Raw genomic sequence first — 23,383 nt, 5'->3', positions numbered from 1 at the left:
AGAGGAGCACTGGGCAGGACACAACTTTTTTGTGTTTATCTTTCTTTTCAAACCAACTCTAACAACCCCACTCACCAACCACTATAAAAACTTCCCAGGCTGAAAGGAGTTTCCCACATTTTCAACTTCGGAAGCCCTAAAGACGCCCAGGGGATGGGAGCAGGACTGGGTGTGTTTGGCACGAGTAAGCCCCATTTCCAGGGGGACAGGCCCCTCTCACCACTCCGATGAGGTCTCCCCGGCCGTACTCCCCGGTCAGGTGCTTCTTGCCGTCGTCCATGCGCAGCACGGAGCGCAGGCGGCCGTTCAGCACGATGTACGTGCAGTCAGACTTGTCCCCCTGCCTGCAGGGAAAACAACCAAGACACACCATTAAACAAGAGTCCCTGCTCAGCAAATGCATCTCAGCAATGCATCTCTGAGTAAGTTGGTGGTTTTTCTCTGCCTGGCGCGGAAGACGCAGGAAAGTGTTTAATTGCTTTAATGAGAAAATGAGAAACGGAGCAGGAACTTGTTAAAAGATGACTGGAAATGGGTTTAATGTGTAATGTACAGGCTGTGCACAGGCAGCTGAGATAAGGAGTGACAGGACACTTTCCAACCCAGGCCAGTGTGGGGTTCCATGCTAGGACTGGCAGGGGATGACCAGGGTGTGAGCAGGCCCCAGGGGACACCACAGGCTCACTGCTGGCTACTCAGGAGCTTGTTCCCACTGCAAGGTCAACGTGGATGTGCAGAGGAATTCTGCAGGTCAAAGAGCAAGACCCCCAAATGGCTCTGGTGCACACACCTTCGTCTACCAAGAACTTTTTTGCTGGCACAATTAGGAGTGCTGCTGGGAATGCCACACTTCTGATGGTGGAGTTAAAACAAATGCAAGGAATTCTGGAAGATTTTAACAAGATAGTGACAGCTAGGACAGAGTAATCCAAAACTTCCATTGGCATTGGTGTTGCAGGTATGGTTATAAAAATTACAATTATACAGACCATGTTCTAATTAGACTATTACTCTCTCATCACTGCAGCAACCACATAACAGCTCAATTGCATCCCAGTACATATCCATAAAAACATAGTTTACAAAGTAACTTTTGCCCCTTAAACACAAAATTCCTATTTTCAATTTACTGCTGAATAAGCCTAACTGAATTACCTTTGAGTTTTGCTGTTTGTTTCAGAAAGGCTGAAAACCTCTGAGCAACAGATCTTCATGCCCTCAACAATGCAGAAACTACCACCAGAACATGGAACTGTGTCTTAATCAATTATATCACTTAAAAAGCTTGCCAAGACAACAGAAAAGATGAGGAATAGTAGCAACATGTAGAGACAAGAGACTGAAGCAATGTTGAAGGTACTGCAGAAAGAAAATAATCTCAAAATAGGCAAACCAATAAATCCAAGGGAATAGCTGATAAATACAGCCTGAGGTTCTCAATTTACACATCCCCAAGAGAGCACAGCTCATGAAGCAGGAAAATTTCAACAAACACACAGTTTTGTCCACATCTCACCTGTAAACAGCTCGTCCAGCCTCGACCTCCATCCAGTCCAGGGCAAAGTCAATTTGCCTGACAAAGGGGGACATTCTCTTCACAACAGTGTGGGCCACCCCCAGCACCACACTGGGCTGCTCCCTCATGATCCTGAGGAAAACCAAAGTGTCACTGAACCTCCCCACAACAGGAACAGCTGCCCACAGGCACCACGTCCCAGGGCAGCTGGGCAGGAGTTCCCTGCCACCACCATGGTCACCAGGGACTCTGACCAAACACGGGGCTGCCCAGCTTCCACCCCAGCCCAAATCAAATGGCCTCAGAGCTGGCACTGTCCCAGAGGCAGGATGCCAGTCCTGCTGTCTGGCCCAAATCCCTTCTCCCAGTGCAGCAGGATGGACAGGAACCATGTGAGCTCTTGTGTATGAGCCACCCTCCTCATTTCCCCCTCACACAGGTCTCTTGTGACTCAGGAAAATGTTCATCCTGTCCTCAGGATCTTCCCTCCCTGCTGCTCTGCTCATCTCAGTCTCTTGCTCATGCTCAGTTTCCCCCACATATCACACCAGAATCTTTTTATATGTAAAGTCTGAGGTGCTTAAAAATAAAACACCTGCTCTGCATTTCAAATATTCCCTTTTCCCTCTTGCAAGGACCACAAAGAGCTGAAATATCTTCTAATAAAGCTCCCCATCTTCACACTGAATGTTTTTAGTCATGCTTAAAAGTCTCTAATAATAAAGACACCATGTAATTCAGTATGTTCCTTAAACTGAAAAACTGAGAAGGTTCTGCCAGGACAACCTCAAACTCCACAGTGACTGTGAGGCCTATCAAAAATCACTCTCACAGACACCTGGGAATTGCTCTGGAATGTCTAATTTCTCCTTCATTTTAGACTGAAGATTACTTCACCCTGTCACTGTGGGAGTGAGCACTCAAATACCTCCTGAAGCACTCCCAGGGGTGAATGGATCACACACATGTCAGGTTGTTCTGCCTGTTAGGGCAGCTTGTCTTTCTTGTTCTTATGCAGCATCAAGGGCAGACTACTAAAAAATAGTTATTTCACAAAAAAGAAATAACAACTGACAAAGAAGTCGATTTGTGTCTGCAGCCCCAGCATGAGAAGCGCACACAGAAAGGTGAGGGAGATGCATGAAACCTGCTCATGGACAAGCAGGGTGCTCCAAGCCCCAGTGTCCAGCCTGGCCTTGGGCACTGCCAGGGATCCAGGGGCAGCCACAGCACATAGCCTACTTCATGTTGAACTCACCCCACTCACACACCTGCACTTCAATGTCTACATGGTAAATTAAACTGAACACTAGCTCTGACATTTACAACACTTAACAATCCAGCAGCAAACACCATTACCAAAAAGCAGAACAGCTTTTCTTTCCTGAACCTCTTCTCTGGTCCTGATTTTTCCATGCCATCCCAACCAAGGTACCAACAGACACATGGAAAACACCCAGCCCTATATCCCCCTTCTCAGCAGATTCAGAAGTTAAATAAAGCCCCTAAAAAATCCTGGATGGTTTAGCTCATTGGTTTTACTCCACTTGCTTATTTAGCCCTCTTCCCACACAGGCTGTCTGCTGCTGTCAATAAAACCCATTTACTCTTTTCCTCCCTCATAATATATATCTTAATGCATTCAAAATGCAAACTAACAGGCTTCTTTTATTTCCACCTGGAGTTTTCTCATGTCCTTCAGTCCCATGCAGTTTCTACAAGAGAATTAACACAGAAGGTTAGACCCACCCTTATGCAGGAGAAGGGAAAAGAGGTTATTTTCTTCCCCCATTCTCAGCCCAGTTTTCTTCCTCTCACGTGGGCATTTACATCCTTGTTCTTCTGTTTGGCACATGCCTGGTACTGGGAAAATTAAAATCCAAAGCTCTGCACTACAGAGGTTTCTGAAGGGACTTTGAGGATTCTTTACTAGAAAGCTCACCAAGTGTAACAATAAGGTCTAAGTAGTTTCTGTGAAAGTCTGGAGCTTCTGCAGATATTCTTGGGGATATGGCTGCGATGGGATTTTCAGCTTAGCTGGCAAGACCAAATAAAAATCAAAGCTTTCCTGCTTCTCTGGCAAGTGCATATGATTAAGCCTCCAAAGTGTGAAATTTACAGAAGCAGAAAATGTGAGAGAGCCACTGGCAGCACAGATCCTGAATTTATTCCCCCAGGAGATCCTGGTGACAACTTGATTCCAGTTTTCCAGGAGTTGCATGCCGAGAGCACCGCAGGCATATTCTATGGAATCATCCCTGGATTCACCACAGCAGCAGCTTGTGCCACCCCTGGACCTGCACTCTGCATCTACAGCCAGCCATTTACTCATGGCAGCAGCACAAAAGAGGCTCCTGCCCTGGAGTTTCATGGGAAGGATTTAATCCAACACCCAACACTCAATTTTCCATCCTGAGCTCCTTCCATTGCTGTGCTCTTTGCCTCATGACAACCATTGACCACGTGATTTCTGCTTCATCCTCTCATTAATTATTGAGAAAAAACACAGAGTGTTCTAGGGCAGCAGAGAGGAAAAGAGAAAACACATGTGACAGGAAAAGAAGAATGAAATTTTGAAGAATAACAGGAGTTCTTGTCAAATTTCACCTAGTTTGTAAGCCAAGAGAAAAATGAACAAATTAAGACAAAAATAATTCCTCTGAGATTCCAGGCAAAGGAGAAAGCTGAACATTGTGGAACTATGAACATAGAATTTACATTAAAATGGCAAAAAGAACTACATCCTATTTTATTAACAAGTTTTTCTTTCTCATAGAATTCAAAGCAAAAATGAATCAGTAGAAGAAACCTGATGCTTTTCAAACCCTTCTCCAATGTCACTTTTAAATATGGGCCCAGGAGTCAGAAGTGCCATAAAGCCTGGGCTTCAGGACAAATTGTGAAGATGAAATGCTGGAATATCACAGAGCTTGTAAAATGGAGAGAACAGATAATAGACTTTAAAGGAGAAAAAGAAAGATTTGGAAAGGACCCAAAAATAATGATGAGGTGATAGATTGATGGGTCTTGATCCCTGACTGGTAAGGGGTTAATGGAAGCAGAAAGGTAAGCTGGAATTAACAGGAGGTAATTCAGTCCTTGAGTGAGAAGAGAAATCTCAGGAAAATGAGCTTCAGTAAATGAGAGAGAATCCAGCCCTGAGTAGCAAAAAAACAAGGGGAAAAAAAAAGAGAAAAAAAGGAGGAATAGGTGGAATCTGCCTGGCTGGCTGAGACAACATAATGAAATTTGAAGCCAGAAACAAGCAGGAAAACAACAGCGGGAAAAGACAGAGAGAAAAAGTGGCTGTTTAGGAGAAATAGCCTGGAACCACATGGAATGGCACAAGTGGGAAGCATCTCTCAGAAATTAGGCCAAAGAATTGACAACCACCTCAGAGCCTGGGAAAAACACAGCTCATAAACAAGCACCTGCTGAGCACAGCAGGTTCAACTCCACAGCCACAGCCTCCTGCCTGGGGTGGGAAAACCAAAATCCCACAATGAGGATTCTGGGGTAGAGCTGGTCAGGAATACAAACAGCTACAATTATTTAGAAAGCAGGAAGTTGTGCAGAGATGGACATCACAGTGGCCTACAAAACACAACCACCCTCCAGAAGTCCTCTGTGTAACTCATGACTCATGGCACATTCCAGAAGCTGGAAAAGGAGATTAGGAAAGGAAATTGTGCATTGGACACAAATTATGTGTGTGAACTAATTCTAACTCTAAATTACAAAATCACAGAATAAATCAAGGGTATTAATTATATTACTGGCAACAAGGCCAAGCACAGCCATCATATTGCATTTTTAATGACCTATATTCCCCTTTAAGCATGAAGTCCCAAGTCAGGTGCTACTTCCAAGGTCCAGGAAGGAACCTGTCTTGCACAGGGGAATTATTCTTTAACCTGTTCTATTAGTGAGCATTAAAACCCCACAGTTACACCCATTACCCCCACAACAATCACTCATAACACACTCACCTCCCTGTCTCTGTCTGGGAACAGAACTGTGGAGGTTTTCCAGCAAAAAGGAATAATTAATCCAAGACAAAGGGCCTGGCAAAGCAGCAATTAACTCAGCAAAGTGCAGGATCTGGGCAGACTTTTTTATTTGAATTATGAAGTTTATGAAACTTGGGCCATAATTGCCACCCCACTGGGTTAAGTGCTCTATAGGCCTTGAACAAAGATTTTTTTCTAAGCCATTTAATATTGCCATGTTCCCTGAATTGCTCCTTCCTGGAGTTAAACCACCTGACAGAGGGACAACAGCTCACCCACGCACCTAAACCCACCCCATAAAAACATGGCTTGCTGTGGGATGCACCTCCAGCAGCACAGACATCCAACACTGGGATTTAAAATTATGGCATCATTACAGTTGGAAAAGACCTCCAAGGGCATCAGGTTCAAGCTTTAAATGAATCCTCCAGGCCCACAAAACCATATCACAAATTGCCACATCTTAGGCATTCACACGTTTTTTGAACACCTCCAGGGACAGTGACTCCACAATGCCAGAGCAGCCTGTTTAGATGTCCAGCCACTCTTCCAGTGAAGAAATTTTCCCAAAAATCCAACCTGAACCTCCCCTCCTCCTGTCCCTGTTCCCTGGAGCGCAGCCCGACCCCCCCGGCTGTCCCCTCCTGTCAGGAGTTGTGCAGAGCCACAAGGCCCCCCCTGAGCCTCCTTTGCTCCAGGCTGAGCCCCTTCCCAGCTCCCTCAGCCTCTCCTGGTGCTCCAGCTCCTTCCCTGGACATGCTCCAGTCCCTCAATGTCCTTCTTGCAGTGAGGGTCCCAAAATTAACCCCAGGATTTGATGAGTGTCCCCCCACCAGCACCCAGCATAGTGGGGCAGTCACTATCCTGGTCCTTTGTCCAAAAGAATCATAAAAAAACTCTAAAAAAGACTTAAAAAAACCCAGGTCCATGTATGTTTGAATGGCAGAACTCACTCATAGAAATGGGACTTGGAGATGGAGAGGAAGCTGCAGTCTCTGTTGGCCTTGATGGTGAAGATCAGGGGCTCCCCAGTGAGCACAGCGAGCTGCCCCACGAGCTCCCCAGGGTGGGTGATGAAGAGGCAGGTGTCTTCCTCAGAGTCAATCTTCCTCTGGTACACATGGAGCATCCCCGAGACCACAAAGCAAACATTGACATCCTGGAGCAAATGGGAAGGAAAAACAAAACAAAACACAAAAAGAGCTCAATAAAAATCCCCCCCAGATTTTAAAAGCAATTATCCCAGTGACAGAGCTATCATGACCAATCTGTTTCCCAGAAAGCTCCCCTAGCTTTTGAACAATTAGGTGGTAAAATAAGACACAATAGTGAATTATTAAAAGCAGGGTATGAATATTTAAAACTAAGCAGGCAAAATATTGAAAAATGCATTTCTCTTTGGGTGGTTATGAAAAAAGAAGGCTGCATCTTGAGATATCAAGGAATAACAATAGAATTGGGAGAGGAGGAGAAAATGGGGAATCACAGCTGCAGGATGAGGGGCATGGCAGGTCAGCAGAGCACAACTCAGCAGTGGAATTGGGCCTGCCCATCATCTGCTTTGATTAAGCTCTTCTATTTACACAGGATTATTATAAATTGAGCTTGTTATATCCTAAACACACTTTGCTATCAATGAATAATGCTGGATTGGTTTTCTGTGAGGGCTTTACTGCAGTTGAGTGGCATCATAAAAACCCAAAGTGCAGGGTGTGAGAAAAGGCTTCCCAGCCCCACAGCTCCTGAGGAAGGATGAAGGATGACTCCACACCTTCCCACGAGGTCCATCAGAGCTGACAACTCCCAGGCACCAGAGTCCCACCCTGGCTGTGGTGCAGCTCCAGTCCTGCAGCAGGAAGGCCCAGAGCTGGGGGGGTTCACCTCCAGAAGAGGTGGCTTGGGTGGGGACAGGTGGGAATGTTTTATTTGCCATTAATGTGTATAAACACCTCCTGGAGGGACACAGACTGAGCCAGACTCACCTGATCTCCCTGCCTGGACAGCACAGTGCCAGCAGTGACCTGATGCAGTGTCACTTTGCCGTTCAGCAACGCAGGATTCTGCAGAAGAAAGGGGTGGGAGGTACAATTTACTGCTCTGTGCACAGGTAAGGGTCCCAGAATGTGAGGAACCACCCAAATAAAGTAAGAGTAATAGTTAAGACTATGTTACAAGTACCTGAGTCTCTTTAAAATATGGCACCTATTTTTATAATTCTCTACCCACTGAATACTCCTTCCAGAAGAGAAAAAAAGGTATGATCCATTTTAATTCATCACACTTGGATTCTTAAGGATTATCTATTCATCAATTTTCCCCCCAGACTCTTTAAAGGGTCTTTAATGAAAAGAGATCTGTATCAGCTGGCATGAAAACCATGAAACATCGAGTTATTTTCAAAGGAAGGTGAAACTAGAGGAGACTCTCTACATCATGGAGTAACTGGACAGGATAATCCAACACTGGCTTTGTCCCAGCCCAGCCCTGGGCACACAGCTCAGCTGTGCTGGACCTGCAGAGCACATTTTCATACACATTGTACAAGAAAAGCATCCCCAAGCTCATCATCTTCTGTGCTCAGGGAGACAAAAGTGGGAATTTCACTCCCAACAGAAAAGCACATGGGAGGAAAGTGTCTTCCCAAAAGGCACCCTCAGTTTGGACCCCAGTCCCTTGCAATGTCAAGGAGATGAGCTGGCTGAGCCTAAAATTTCCAAACATTGCTTTCACTACCACAGCTCTGAGTACATAACAGACACCCAAACAGGAGAGACTTTTCCTTCCATCTCAAAGAACTGCCCACACAATTTGGGGTTCTGTGTGCAGTCAGGATCAAACCCTAATGCTTCAGGCCACTTTGCTTTGACATAACTTTCACTAAAACCAGCAAATCACACAGTCACAAACTTGTTTGGTTTCAAAGGGACCTTAAAGCTCATCCAGTCCAGGCAGGGACACCTCCCACTATCCCAGGCTGCTCCCAGCCCTGTCCAGCCTGGCCTGGGACACTGCCAGGGATCCAGGGGCAGCCACAGCTGCTCTGGGCACCCTGTGCCAGGGTCTCACCATGCTTCAAATAAAGAATATCTTCCTAATATTTAATGTCAGCCTGCCCTCCTTCAGCTTAAGGCCATTCCTCCTCATCCTGTCACTCCATGGTCACAGTCCCTCTCCAGCCTTCTTATAAATCTTCAGAAAGTCAACATTTTATCACCACCCCTGAATGGGCTGGGGCAGAAAACAAGGCTCAGGTATGAGTGCACAGGTCAGGCTGAAGAGAGGCAGCACACTCCTGGCTCTCACAGCTTCCCTGGGTGTTTGGCTGTGCCCAGGCTCTGCCTCAGAGGCAGAAGAACTAAAAGCTGCACTCACAGAAGAACCAATTGAACGTAAGAGCAGAACACAATGTGACCCCAGTCATCAACTCCATTCCAGCAGGAAACCAGCACAGCAGAGATGTAAACACTCCACCAGTGTAATTGTTCTGCCAGGCTAGAATTTTTCTATTTCGGGGTGAAAAGAAATAGTGCAAGTGAAATAACCACAATTACTCTTTACACCTAGTGCTGATAAAAAGAACATATTTTCATCAAAAATAGTTTTATTAAAGCCAATCTGTTTCATGGGAACATATCCAATGCAGAGAACCTGACAAGCACCTGTCAAAATATTTCAGTTCAACTCACTAATTTCTATAATGTTTTTTCTATATTTAGACATTTATGGTTGTATAGTATTATCTATTCTTAAAGCCAAAGTTGTAACTCTGAAAGTACCTCTCAGCAGGGGAATTCAGGCTCCCCCATGAGCTCTACTTATCAAGAGCATTTTCAGGCTGCATCAGCTAAAAAAAAAAAAAAAAAATTGCTGCCAAGATTTTCTTCATGTCTAAGACTACTTAAGTACTGGGATAGATTGTACTCAGAGCTGTGAAAGCCCCAGCATTGGAGATCTTTAAGAACAGCTCAGCCAAAAACCTGCCAGAAATGACTTAGCAGTGTCTGATTCTGCCTCAGGCATGGCAGGGACTGAGTGACCTCCAGGCAGACCTTGGAATCCTCCTTTGCTGGGCTGTCACTGCCCCATGAAGCAATAAAAAAGCTGACAAAGGAAATCCATCCTGTCCCTCTCCAATGGGTGACACCAGCAACCCCAAATTCAGCACTGCACAGCTACAGGGTTTAGCTAAAAACCTACACTGAGCTTCCCAGCCAGGAGCTTTCAGGGAAAATAAGGGAAATAATTACCCCAAAAAGCTCCATTTCCCAGCAGGTTTCTTTCTTTGCAGGACTGTAATAAATGATTGCAGCAGGAAACTCAACGAAGTTGATTACAATAGCAAATTTAAGAAGCAACAGAGGTTATTTCGGGGTAACAAATTAGCAGGGGTTTGTGGTAGGAAGTGAAAACACAAACCAGTTATAAACTATTTAAATAAAGCAATAATTATCTGGGACAAATAATATTTTTGTCAAAGAAAATTCCCTTGTAACACACAAAGAAGAGATACCCTGCAACACTGCTTAACCCTCCCCATCACAGATAAAGATAAAGCTGAAAACGCACAAAAACTGTAGGAGATTGAAAACCATTCATGACAGAGATCTAAGGAATTCAAGTTACTTAAAACAAAAGAAAAAAAAGAAAATTTTAATTCTGAAGTCAGACACCTAAAGGTTATTTGAAATAATGCCTCTCTTTCTACAGACATTTACTCCTCTCTGTCACATGAAAAAAAAAAGAAAACTAACCAAAAAACCCCAAAGCTACCATCTCTCATCAAAACATCTCAATTTTATTCACTCTGGCTGCTCTGAAAAATAACAATTTAAAATGCATCCATCCAGCTCAGAAAGATCTAATTTTTTTAAGAGAAGACCTTACAAGAATTCATTTTCGTTCATATAAGCAGCATTTAACACAAATATTTTGTACACATTCTCCTTGCATTGCCTGTAGAAGAATCAACTTTTGTATTATTACATGGGAAAAAAAAAAAATTGAGCTTTCAATGACATTTCTGGCATTTGGCCACATCTCACCAGATTCCAATTTGCTCGTGAAAAACTAAGATGCTTGAAAATCCTACCTTATTTCACCAGTATTTAGATCTTCATGTTACAAACTCTGCCTATTAGGTGCTGCATTTTAAGGACACTGTTGAAATCAACTGTATCTCTAAACTGCTACTTGGTAATTACTGAGAAATTTATTCTAGACTAAAAGCAAAGTGCTGTATTCAGGAGCTTCAGTAATCTTGGCATTTTTGCTTATGATCTGATAGTTGGATCAAGAACAGAATAGATGAAGTCATACTTTACTCCTTCTGCAATAAGAATTTATTCCAAAATAGTCTGTAGCCTTTTATGAGGATATAAATGCCTGGAAAAAAAGACCTGAAAATTAACATAAGGAGACAGGTAAGGCTCCTGCAGCCTGAGAGACCTCAGAACAGAGATGATGTGGAACAGACACCTCGAGCCTCACAAGTGGGAGCTGAAAGACCCCAACAGGGATTTTGAAGCTGCAAGGGGAATAATTTTGCAAGTCAGGAGGGAATGCTAAAATCTAGAAGTAAAATCTTTTAAATTCTAGCAAGTGTTGTTTGGTGACAGCTCTGAAGGCAGGGAGGAGGTGCAGCAGCTGTGCCCAGCCTCTGGCAGCAGCAACAGACTGGAATTATTGCAGAACAGGCTGGAACAAACCAGGGATGTCTATGGCTGACTCAGACAGATGCTGAGCTTTCCCAAACTGTCTGATTATCCACTTGAACAGACACACCTCTGTAATGAAATGCAGCTGGAATGATGAAAACAATTTTCAATCCTCCTTACAATACCAAGGGGCTCAGCAGGGATCAGGCACAGCCCCTGCCATGGCCACAGGACCCAGCTGGGAGATGCTGCCAGTGCCCCTGGGAAAGTACAGGGACAATTCCAAACCCAAACAACTCCCTGGGATGCAGTGCCACCAGGATCCATGGGTTCAGCAACCACCTGGACCTTTAGATAACTTCCCACACTCAGTGGCAGCACAGGGTGAGGTGGCAGGAATCGCTCATGTGCTGCCTGCAGGGCCAACTGCACAGAGAGGGGAGATTCATGCTGCTTCCAGCCTGGTCTGTTGAAATGGCAGAATAATTCAAATTTATTTCAACCCTTCTAATGACTTCAACAGGCTGTTGAAAAAAATATCCAGCCCATCTCCAGCACACTGAGGAGACAAATCCACATTTCAGTCCCAGGCAGAATGAAATGAAAAGCAGAAGCAAAGTCAGTTCCCCTTGCAATAACTCACATCAAGTTTCATCAGGGCTGAGAGGTCTTTCTTTGCTGCTTCCATGATGGCTTCAATGTGTTTGCTGTTACAGGAGTCCTGCACAGCACTGTAATGGAAAACTGCTGAAGGAGTTTCTGTCACTGTCACTGTCTTCTTCAATATCGACTGCAAAGAGAAGAAACACATCAAGGATCAGGTTAAACATCAAAATTGGCACCTACCAAAATTGGCCTTTATCGTCTGCATTCTCTACCTACCACAACTGGTGGTCTGAAAAAAAAAAGAAATCTAGGTTTCCAAAAAAGAAAAGCTTCCTAACTTCATTATCCCTGTATTTTTCTGCACAGCCTGACACTCGAATCAAACGAAGTTACTCATCACAGCTTGTGAAAGGGAAGAAATGAGAGACTTCACAAACTGGGCTGCTGCCAGCTTGATAGAAATCAAACTTTATCAACACTGCACACAAAGATGGAGGAAAAGATAAAATGTCTGTCAAAGTCACAGTGAGCAACACTTTCATTCCAGATTTTAGGGTGCAGGTTTATCATTCAAGAGGGTTTTTGTACTCTTGACTTCCAGGTCAGTATTCATAAAAAGCAGACCTCAAAAATAAAAACAGATTTATAAATAATGACTGGAAACCTACAGCTGATACAAGTTTTTAATTCCTTCCTGGAAAGGACAAATAAAGCATGATGGTCTGACAAATCCAAATAATCCATTTCATGAGTCAGGGGAAGAAAATACATAAGAAGTTGCAGCAGTGGTTTCCCATTGCTCACCAAGGGAATCTCCACAGAATTTCAAGGTGTGCAATAAAATGACTTGACAGCCACTAACATCTACTGAAACACCCCTAAGTTAAAAAACAGAAACACAAAAACATTCAAGGCCAGGTTGGGTGCTGTAGAGAAGGTGTCTCAGGCCATGGCAGGGGGGTTGGACCAGCTGGGCTTCAGAGGTCCCTTCCAACCCACACCATTTGGGGATTCAGCAAATCCAAATATCCCAACTCACAGAGAGCCACAAGGGCAGCGTTTTGCAGGCAGGAAGCAAACCTTTACATGACTGCAGCCGAAGGAGGTGAGGAAAGGCAGGAAGCAGGCTGGCTCCGGGGAGGAGCAGACCCACCTTGGCCACGGCGGGGCTGCCGGCGGCGTCCTCGGGGGCCAGGTGCACCCTGGCTCTCTCGTAGGCCATGTCCATGTCGGACTTGGCACCGCTGGAATTGTCTGCAAGCAACAAAAACCCCGCTGTGAGCACCTCCTGCACTGCAGCTTCTCAGAAACAGCAGGTAACACACCCAGGGGAGCAACTCTGCACCTTCACGTTCCTGTTATTTCCCAGCTCCTTCTGACCTGGAACTTGAAACCCTCCCACGTGAGCTCGGGTGTACAACACACCCCAGAATTCCCACACCCACTCTGTACAGGGTACAGTCATTATTTGGAGATTTGGTGTGGGGCTTTTTGTCCGCTGAGAATTGGCAGAGCACTGGAGAGAGGGAACTCTGATGACTTAGAACTTTGAGGTGGTTTTTATGGCTTTCTGCAAAACTGCCTGAGCTGTTGCTGCTGATGGTTCATTTCAGCTGCTGCATCTGATTTTCCATACTCTACAAGTCCTTGAAATCCCTCACAGGGTTTACATTAAGTTTCAGGGGCCAATTTCCTCATTTGTGACAGCAGCTCATCCTCTGAGCTAACCTGTTGCTCCTTTGAGATGTTGGTGGGTTTGTACAAAAGGTGGGATCAGCTGAAGAAATCTTATTTTAAAAGCTTTTTTGGAAAAATTAAGCATATTTTCTATTCAGTTGCACATCCTTGGAAATCACAGTACCCAGGATGTAGCTGTCCTTTCTTTATCAATCCAGGTTATAATAATCCTTTTATCCCCTAGAACCAGGCTCTGCTCAAGGGGAGGGACACAGGAAGAATATCAAACAGTTATTACAATACTACTACTATTATTATTATGATTATTATTATTATTATTACCGTTATTATTATTATAGTAGCAGAAGCGAGGAAAAGGTAAATCCACGAAATTTTCCTCACTGTTTTCAGGAAATTATTCTTAGTAATATTTTTTTCACCAAACTAAAGAAATTTTTTGCACCCAATAAATTGCAATTTCATAGGGAGAAAATTATGATCAGCAACTTCTAAAAGTCTCTCCACACAAAGCATTTTGCCCCCAATAATATAAAATCTTTTCTATAACTTGTCCAAATTGTGGTGCTGAAAGTTACATAAGAAATTCCCTTACAGTTCTCACTTATTTAATTAATGAATTTTAAGTCAATACAACTTCCATTCCTTACTTGCCAATTTTAATACATCTTAATTACATTGGGTCCTTGGCTGTCCCATCCACCTTCCAGGAACTTCTCTGAGCTAATCAATAATGAAAACATAACTGGGAAACTCCTCCTACTTGAAAACCTTGAACAGGATTCCCACAGCCTGAAGATTTACAGATGAGTTTAAGAATCATGCAGAAATTGCAGTTTCCTTTAACAAATAAAATTATAATAATTCCAACCTTATTTCTATGCCTAATAAATCTCCAAAGTAGACTATTCAGAAAAGTTTACATTTTCTTCCTTATACCTTTTACCTTCAGTCACTACATTGTTCTTACACTTTTGCTTTTATAAATACAAATTGCTGCTCAGGAGTAAGCTGGGCCCTTTGGAACAGCAATTGTCTCTCCTGAGTGGTAAATTCTGTCACCTTACAAATTCAAAATTTTAATTCTGAATTCTTTCCCCCACCTGTCCCTCCCAAGAGACACACACCTGAATTTGCACAGGATTGCCCCGAGCTTTGGGAATTTGGCTTTTGGAACCAGAATTTACACCACTGTGGTCTGTGACCACGTAACAATACCACCCTACTATGAAGGGCTGAATCCCATGAACTGAATTTCAAAAACACAGTTTTTATTTCTGAAGGGGCTTGACTCCTATCTCCCACCCCAGCTAGGCCAAGGGAAGAATCCCAATGCCATGAATATTCAGATCTACCTCAGAGTACTCTTCCCATGTCATCTTGAGGAAATGGCCTTGAGTTCTGCCAGGGGAGGTTTAGATTAGATATTAGGAAAAATATTTTCATGGAAAGGGTTGTAAAATACTGGCACAGGCTGCCCAGGGCAGGGGTGGAGTCACCAGCCCTGGAAGCCTTCAAAGGACATGTGGGTGTGACACTTGGGGACACGGTTTAGTGGTGAATATGGGGTGGTGCTGGCCTGGCAGCTGGACTTGAAGATCTTAAAGGTCTTCTCCAACCTTAACCATAATTCTGTGATCTACAAATATAAACAATCAAACCTGCCATTGTGATCATAATGAAGTCATTTAATGATCAGCCTCCAAATAAGAAACCCAACAAACTGACCCAAAGCTGATTTTCATCAGCACTTACAAGACATAAGATAAAAAAAAAAAAAAATAAATAGCCATGCAGTTGATGCTATTAAGTGAATTTCCTGCACACTGCAGCATTAAAGATCCTAAATCAGCTATAAACAATAAACTAAGATAGTAGAAAGAGCAGCTCCATATGAGCTGATCTGACTCCCTGTCCATCTCCCTGAGCCTCCAAATCCCAGGGTGAGCCACATTCCTGAGCCCCCACTCACAAGAGCATTTTCAACCCAAACACTCAGATTCTGGCCCTGCAGGCAGGGAAAGCATCTCCTTCCCAGCCCTGCACCCTAAAAACCCAGGGAGAGGAGCACAAGGAGGCAGTGTAAGGATGAGAGCTGCTGTCTGCCCAAAGCAGGAGCCCTCCCTGGTGCCCACAGGGATTCCTGGAGCTGCTGCAGGACAAGCTGCACGCCAAGCCAGGAGAGCAGGAGGTGCTGGGCAAGGAGAGGGATGGATCCTGCCTGAGGAACACACAGTGTCCCACACACTGCTGGGATGGGCACTGCACAAACAATGGCAAATGCCACACTCCCGGGCAGCATTCCTGCCTTGTGAAAGGGAAGGAATGAGAGACTTCACAAACTGGGCTGCTGCCAGCTTGATGGAACTCAAACTTTACCAACACTGTGCACAAAAAGATGGAGGAAAAGATAAAATGTCTGTGAGCAACACTTTCATTCCAGATTTTAGGGTGCAGGTTTATCATTCAAGAGGGTTTCTGTACTCTTGACTTCCAGGTCAGTATTCATAAAAAGCAGACCTCAAAAATAAAAACAGATTTATAAATAATGACTGGAAACCTACAGCTGATACAAGTTTTTAATTCCTTCCTGGAAAGGACAAATAAAGCATGATGGTCTGACAAATCCAAATAATCCATTTCATGAGTCAGGGGAAGAAAATACATAAGAAGTTGCAGCAGTGGTTTCCCATTGCTCACCAAGGGAATCTCCACAGAATTTCAAGGTGTGCAATAAAATGACTTGACAGCCACTAACATCTACTGAAACACCCCTAAGTTAAAAAACAGAAACACAAAAACATTCAAGGCCAGGTTGGGTGCTGTAGAGAAGGTGCCTTCCCTGCCATGTTCTGCCAGTGCCACACTTCAGGGCTCTGGGGGAACAGCTCCAACTCTTCAGGGAAAAAACCCCACCAAAACAATGAAAGACAACTGCTGTTTAACCTTAAAAATAGAGTTAGGAAAACTTATTTCCAGGGACAATGAAGGGGTGAAGTTGTTACATCCAAAAGGCCCTGCTGTTTTATTTCTGCTTTCTAATTCCCCTGTACCCCAGCCCTGATGCTTCCATGAATTAATTCTATCTTTCTCCACACAAAGTTAGTACACTTATAAAGCAGAGTAGCCTGAGCTGGCAGAATCCCATCCCCTCATCTGCTATGCTTCAAGTTAGATAACCACACAAAAAACCAGAATAGATTACAGCCAGCCTCAGGAGCAACTGAGGCAGAAGTGCTTTCTCCCAAAGCAATTTTTAGCAGTGTTTATTAATTCTAACAACAAGCAAATCAAGGAGATATTGAGATAACAGCACTTGTACGACTCTAACAGTTTTCTCCTCTCTGAATTAATAATAAACATGATCAATATTCTATGGAGTCTGAACACACAGTAAGAAGTGGAACAGAATCTGAAGCAATATCTTGATCTTTTCATTACAGACATCAAGACACTTTCTGTGCAAGCTAAACAGTGAGAAGAAATCAGCTCTGTTAAGTGAGGCAAATCATAATTACCCAATTAGATATGCTCCTTCTGTCAGTAAAAATTAGTTCTCTCTATCTGCTAAGCTCTGTGTACCTTGGCATAACTTTTATGACACGTGAAAGGAGAAAGGAAGGACAAATGGACATACCCACTGAGAGGTTTGCAGGGATCCTTCCACATTAAAGCTCCTAAGAACACACAAGGACTGTCCCTGAAATGTCACAGGGCTGCACAGGCAGAGCTCACTGAACTGCCTCATTTACCTGGGGAAGGGGCTGTGTTCAGGGCAAGGATTAACTCATTTACCACTGGTGCATTTTATAATTCTTAGTGTAAAACAACCTCACACATGTGAAGATTAAGCCAAGTCTTGCGTGGGTCAGTCAGTATTGTCTCTTAATTTGTCTCCCTGGCAAACTTACCCCAAACAAAATCCTATTTCTGCATCACGTCCACCCCTCTGGACAGTAACAAACGTGGAAACCATGAAGAATCTAGAGTGGGACCCTTCACACTTGCCCAGAGGAACTGAAGAGGAAATAAATGAGCCCTCCAGTGTTAAAACTGAAGGAACTCCCCATTGCTCTCCTCTCCACACCAGCAGCTTTGTGTGGCAGCAACAAGGGCACAACCCTTACCCTGGGGAAAGCTCTCTGTGCTCAGGGCTCCCTCAGCCTGGCTCCCTCCTTCTTCCCTGTCTCCAAGCCCTTTAACCCCTCATAGTATGTTCCTTCCTCCTAAGTCACTTAATAGCAAGGTGAGCAATGAAAGTATCTTCTAAAGTACCTAGGGCACCTTTATTCCACTGATTAAACATTTCTCTATTAACAGTACCTGAGCAGGAGCTTGGAATTCCCTGACAGTGGTTAATTTATTACTCATCTAACAGAGACAGATGCCTGCGCTTTGTGATTCCCACAAGAACTCCAGTTTTTCCACCTTGAAGCACAAAGCTGCCCTAAACACAAGACCCAGAGGAAAATGTCTACCGTGGAGTAACTGAAGTTCCCCAAAATGATACTGCAGCATCAAAGCAGCTCAGCCTCATAAATGTCTCCTCAGAGCATCCCATGATCCATCACCTTTATTATCCACTCTAAAGAACATTCCTCTAAAAGCAGCAACGCAATGTAATGTGCTTTTTGGGACAATCAGCCAAGCAAGAAACGTGTGTCATCTTTTATGTGAAAGATGATGGCCTATCATCATAATTCAGTTTGTTTCAGTAATATCAATTAATAAAGCTCTTCATTTGCAGGTCTTGGTAGCCAAATGATGCTCCTCATTGCTGATAATGACAGCAAGGGAATGCTCTCTGGGATAATAGTCCATTTGTTACTAAATTTTTTGACCAATGAGTTAGGAAGCAGCACCACTGCAAGATGATTATCTACCATGAACAGGACTGCAAGATGATTATCCACCATAAACAGGAAAATTATCTAACCCAGCACTCCAGATATCATCTGGTTTCCCTCATGATTAGATAAATTACATATTCCCCACAATTTTGCCAAGCACTACTTACTAGAAGCCTCTGTAGAGCCTGCATAGGGAGGTGATGAAAGGCTTCTTCTGAAAACATGCTCAGAGTTTTCTGTACCAGAAATCCTCAACATGTCTGAAATTTAAAAACAAATGTTGTAAACACAAGGTATCCCCTAATAAAGCAAGTTTCTCTAACAACAAGAACCTTTAACTACCTACTATTAAAGGTTGATTTAAGATTCTGAAACATGGACTTTAAATATTAAATTTATTATTAAATTAAACCTTTTTCCTGGTTTTGAATTAATGAATTTTTTTCCATCTACAGAGGTAAAATTCAACTCCATCTATTTTCCTGGCTTCACCTTCAGTTCTGAGTATTTAGGCTGAAAAGACACATATCCAGCAATTCTACTGCTGGTGTCTAGAGTGCTGAATTTTCCCAACTCCCTCTCTGCATTCAAAATGAGGAGTCACTTATTTTTCCCCTTTCCTTCATCCCTCAATATCATTAACAACACAGTAATATTTCCCCATTGAAACTAAGAACCATTCAAAGGCTTCAAACCTGAAATTAATCTAAGACAATCCTTAACTACTTTGATAAAATAAAAATCCTCTGATCAATAGCAGTGATATCAACAGTGGATCAAATGCAGTGAAAGGACACAGGGGAATGGCCTCAAGCTGAAGGAGGACATGGTTAGACTGGATCTGGGGAGGAAATTATTTACTGTTAAAGGCAGTGAGGCCCTGGCACAGGGTGCCCAGAGCAGCTGTGGCTGCCCCTGGATCCCTGGCAGTGCCCAAAGCCAGGCTGGACAGGGCTGGGAGCAGCCTGGGACAGTGGAAGATGTCCCTGCCATGGCAGGATGGCACTGGATGGGCTTTAAGGTCCTTTCCAACCCAGGCTGGTGTGGGGTTCCACACTGGGGATGACCAGGGTGTCAGCAGGCCCCAGGGGACACCACAGGCTGGGATTCTGCGAGTAGTACAAAAATTAAAGAAGATCCCAGAGGACAGCTCTCCCATGTTTCCAGAAGCATTACCCATTTCCAGGGCTTCCCCAGACTTTTCAAACTTCTCTCCACGTTCCTCCTCCAAGGCACTGGGTGTTTGTCTCTTCCCCGCCTTGCCGGCGCTGCCTCCAGCGGTGACGCTGCTCACGGAGATCAGAGGGGTGCCCTGATTCTGCTGGGAGCAGAGGGGACAGGCAAACATCAACCACCCCCTGACACGTGTCCCACACCCTGGAGCCTGCACAGACCCCCAGGAACCACTCAGCTTGTGCTCATCAGCCCCAGATCCCCAAGGGCGGCTTGCCCTGGGATCTGCAGCTCCCTCAGTGCATCCCAGCAGGGCCTGGGGACTCCCAGCTCGACACTGAGCACTCCCTGTCCCTGTGCCACCACGGGTGCAGCGTTTTCCCCACTGCCCCAGGCAGAGGTGACATCATCAGCAAACATCAGAAGTGCTGGAGCACACCCAGCAGAGCACACTCATCAGCCACGGAATGATGCACTTGGGAAGTTTAGGCCTCCCCACCAATTCCCCAGGCATCAGTGTAGGCTGCGTTTTATGGGCTGGTTATACAAGTGCCTCAGTCCTCAAGCACTGTCATTATGAAATTAATATGCAGCATTTGCTTTATGACCTTCTGGAAGAAGGAAAACCTCTCTGTGCCCTGCCAGGAGAGCAGAGGGCCTGCCTCCCAAACTTACACAGCTGAAGAGCTCCGTGGTCAGCCCCAGGTAGTTGTGCAAGGCCAGGAATGTCACCCTCTGCAGCCTCACCATGATGATCTGCAGGCGGGGAACAAAGAAGCAACAGCAATGGATTTAGCATTCTCCCACACGCATTCTGGCATTTAGACACAATCATGCACCAGGGTACCTGAAAGCATTCTATAAAATACAGACTGTACACTAAGCTGAAATTGCTTTTTAGCAGCTGATAAATTGAGACAGATTCAAATGATTTACCAAAGACTTCACAATCATCTGATGGCACAAGAATCAAAAGTCTTACTCCCAAACACCAAATGCCTTTTGTTTCCTATAAACATCATAGTAAAAGTGCCTTGAAACAGAAGTATTTGTGTCCAATTTTCCTCTTCATTAAAAAAATTATTCCAGCTCTCCCCATAGAGAAGCTGTTCCACTGCCCCACAAGCACTCAAAGCTAACACTGGGATCAGTGGCACCTTCCTCTGCCCTGCCAGCTAATTCCCACTCCTGAGCCATCCCCTCTTCTTTATTAGCTCTCACAGAGGAAATTAATTTCGTGTTAATGATCTGTTCTCCTTCAACCAGCAGTATGAAGAGGTTCATGTGTTGCTCATAAATCACCCAGAGACCAGAACAGTTTGCAAGGACAAACAGATTCAGAAGTGATGGCAAAGCAAAAGGACAGCCCAGAGTGACTCGTGGGGTCACCTTGTGGCTGCTACACCTGTGGGACAAGGCACCACCCCTGGAAATCCTTAACCTGATCCCTGCACCACCTCCCACCTGCAGGAGATGCTCCCTGGAGAGCTGTCTGAGCCCTTGCAAAGAAGCAGAAGGGCAACACAACTGACACAAAGCACAGCTCTTCCCTCAGGTGCTGACAGAGGCTTCGAAAGTGAAAATTCACACGTCAGTCTGAATTTTGTGACTCTTCCAAAGCATCAGCCCTCACCAAACAGCTCCTGAGGGTCCAGCAGTCCTGTTTCAGGACATGTGACAGTCTGTTCACGACTCTCAGCCATTCTGGAGCCCTCCTGGTCCCCCCCAAGCTGCAGAGCCCACACCAGCACCTTTCTACTCCCCAAGGACCAACAGACTCACACTGCAGGTCTGGCTGATTGATGAGGGTACCACAGGCAGAAATACAATTAATGGAGATTCACAGATACATAAATTATGTTTTCCTGTTTGGGATAATGCTGAATTATTAAGTCTAGGGCTCAACACCCAGGAGAACAGCAGAACAAGCCCAAATCTTGATAAGATGTGCTGAGCAGTTCTGTACCTACCAAAGGACGGATGATGAGCTTGCTGAGCCTCTAAATATCCTCCTGTAACTGAGAAATGAGAGTGGTTCCCCTTCCCCCTCAGCTCTACCTACCTGCACCACTCTCACAAGGGTTTCAGGGTATTTCTGGAACACATCCTGGAAGGCACTGGCTGGAAGCCTCAGTATTGTGGACGGAGAGGCTGCTCGGGCCGAGACGGTTTTATAGGGAGCAGGGTGACCCTAAGAGAAAGTTCCAGAGACAGGGGGTTAATCCATCCATGATCCAATCCAATTCCTCCCAAATTCCTGCTTTGCTGCTGTCTGTGTCTGTCAGACACCTCTGACCACAAGGAGCCTTGAGCTGGTGCTCCAGGACCACGGGGGTGTACTGAGGGTGAATTCACACCTGCACCAGAGACAGGGCAGGGAAATGAGAGCTCCAGGGAGCTGGATCAGGTGAGGGAAGTGCCAGGCTCTCAGCTCTGACACAGCTGTATGACACAGCCAGCCTCTGAAACCCCAGCTAGTCAAGGCTGCAGAGAAAAGAGGGTTTGTAGATTTTATTATCTGTGCTGACAACCAAGTTATTTGCTGCATAAACAACCCCAGACTCACACAACCAGTGAAAAACACAACAAAATTGTACGGCAATTACAGACATAATGGAGGAAGACAAAAGACAGGCAGATTTCTTGTGTTTCAAGATATATACACTTTTTTTTCATATATATATATATATACACTTCAAATATTCCACGTGACAAATCCAAACAGCTTCACTTTACTGGAGACAAAGTGGGTCTAGACCATCCTGCTCAAAGAACAGATGGAGAACTAACAAACAAATGAAAAGTGGGTAGAATACAGAGATTTTTTTCACACTGAAAGGCAAGTCTCTGGGTTTGGATTTTCCCCCTTAAACAAGAACAGATTTTAACAAACATCTACTGCCAAACACTTGGCTAAAAAGACAGACAATACCCCTTTCACCCACTTAATAAATGCTGGAAACAAGATCTCTAACTCATAAATTAATTTACTAATCCATCAAATATTGATTTACACAGTATTGATAAGATAAAAAGAGCCTTTTTGCAGCACAGAGCAGGAGCAGGGGAAGAAATGGAGTTTCTATTTTAACAGCACCTCACAGCTCCAGCAGCTTTTTCCCCTCCACAGCAACACAAGGCACCTTTTTCCCAACACTGACACACAGATGTTAAACGCTGACTACAAACCAAACTGCCTGCAAGACTTGCAGAGCATCACACAACTCAGCACAAGCATTCTGAAGGAATTCCTGCCTAAAGAACCCAGCAAAACCAAACCAGAGACTTTCTCTAATGACTCTGGAAAATAAAGCTGCAGCTCTGTCTGCCTGCTGGTCTGGAAGGCACCATGAAGCAGATTCTAAAATTAAATTAAATTAATTGGAACCAATTTCTTAATTACACCAACTTCAGCTGACCTTTTTATAAAATCTGGGGATGATATTAATAGCCTTGATTTTCAAGTTCCTAAGGGACCTGAAATTTTAAACAACTCTTTGACCTACAGTGCAAAGCTCCCAGTGTCCTCAGTTTTCCCAAGTTTCTTTTAATTAAGTAAAGAAATTAACAAATAACATTTCTGTGCTTTGGCTGTACACAAAAATAAATGCAGCAAGCCTCTTTTACAGGCCAGTTTGAAGCCTGGCTTTACATGAAGAATTAATTTAGATGTCTTATACTTACATGCAAAAGAAAATGTATACAGTCTGCATTTGACATCAACTATATTTTCTACCAATCTCTACAGCAAAAATATAGTAAAAAACCAAGGAAATTATGAAATCTTTAGTTGCTGGACAATGATAAGTATCAAGTTTAATGGTGTTTCATGAGTTATTCCAAAGAGCAAACTGAGCCCTAGGTATCCCAGAACTCTGG

General features: G+C 44.2%; 1 protein-coding gene across 1 annotated transcript in view; it reads right to left on the bottom strand.

Annotated features, from left to right (window-relative positions):
• The window catches only part of PNPLA7 (patatin like phospholipase domain containing 7), a 120,483-nt gene that overhangs the window by 86,186 nt on the left and 10,914 nt on the right, over positions 1-23,383 (bottom strand). Inside the window, exons 7-16 of the mRNA XM_041475190.1 lie at positions 21,567-21,695; positions 20,180-20,260; positions 19,508-19,652; positions 18,499-18,591; positions 12,940-13,040; positions 11,824-11,970; positions 7,509-7,586; positions 6,480-6,685; positions 1,517-1,648; positions 221-344 (exon numbers count right to left, since the gene is read on the bottom strand). Of these exons, the coding sequence (XP_041331124.1) occupies positions 221-344; positions 1,517-1,648; positions 6,480-6,685; positions 7,509-7,586; positions 11,824-11,970; positions 12,940-13,040; positions 18,499-18,591; positions 19,508-19,652; positions 20,180-20,260; positions 21,567-21,695 (1,236 nt within the window). The remainder of the gene's footprint in view (positions 1-220; positions 345-1,516; positions 1,649-6,479; positions 6,686-7,508; positions 7,587-11,823; positions 11,971-12,939; positions 13,041-18,498; positions 18,592-19,507; positions 19,653-20,179; positions 20,261-21,566; positions 21,696-23,383) is intronic.

Source organism: Pyrgilauda ruficollis, unplaced genomic scaffold (assembly GCF_017590135.1).
Source record: "Pyrgilauda ruficollis isolate IOZ18807 unplaced genomic scaffold, ASM1759013v1 scaffold34, whole genome shotgun sequence".
NCBI lineage: Eukaryota > Metazoa > Chordata > Aves > Passeriformes > Passeridae > Pyrgilauda > Pyrgilauda ruficollis.
This window is presented reverse-complemented; position numbering and strand designations above follow the sequence as displayed.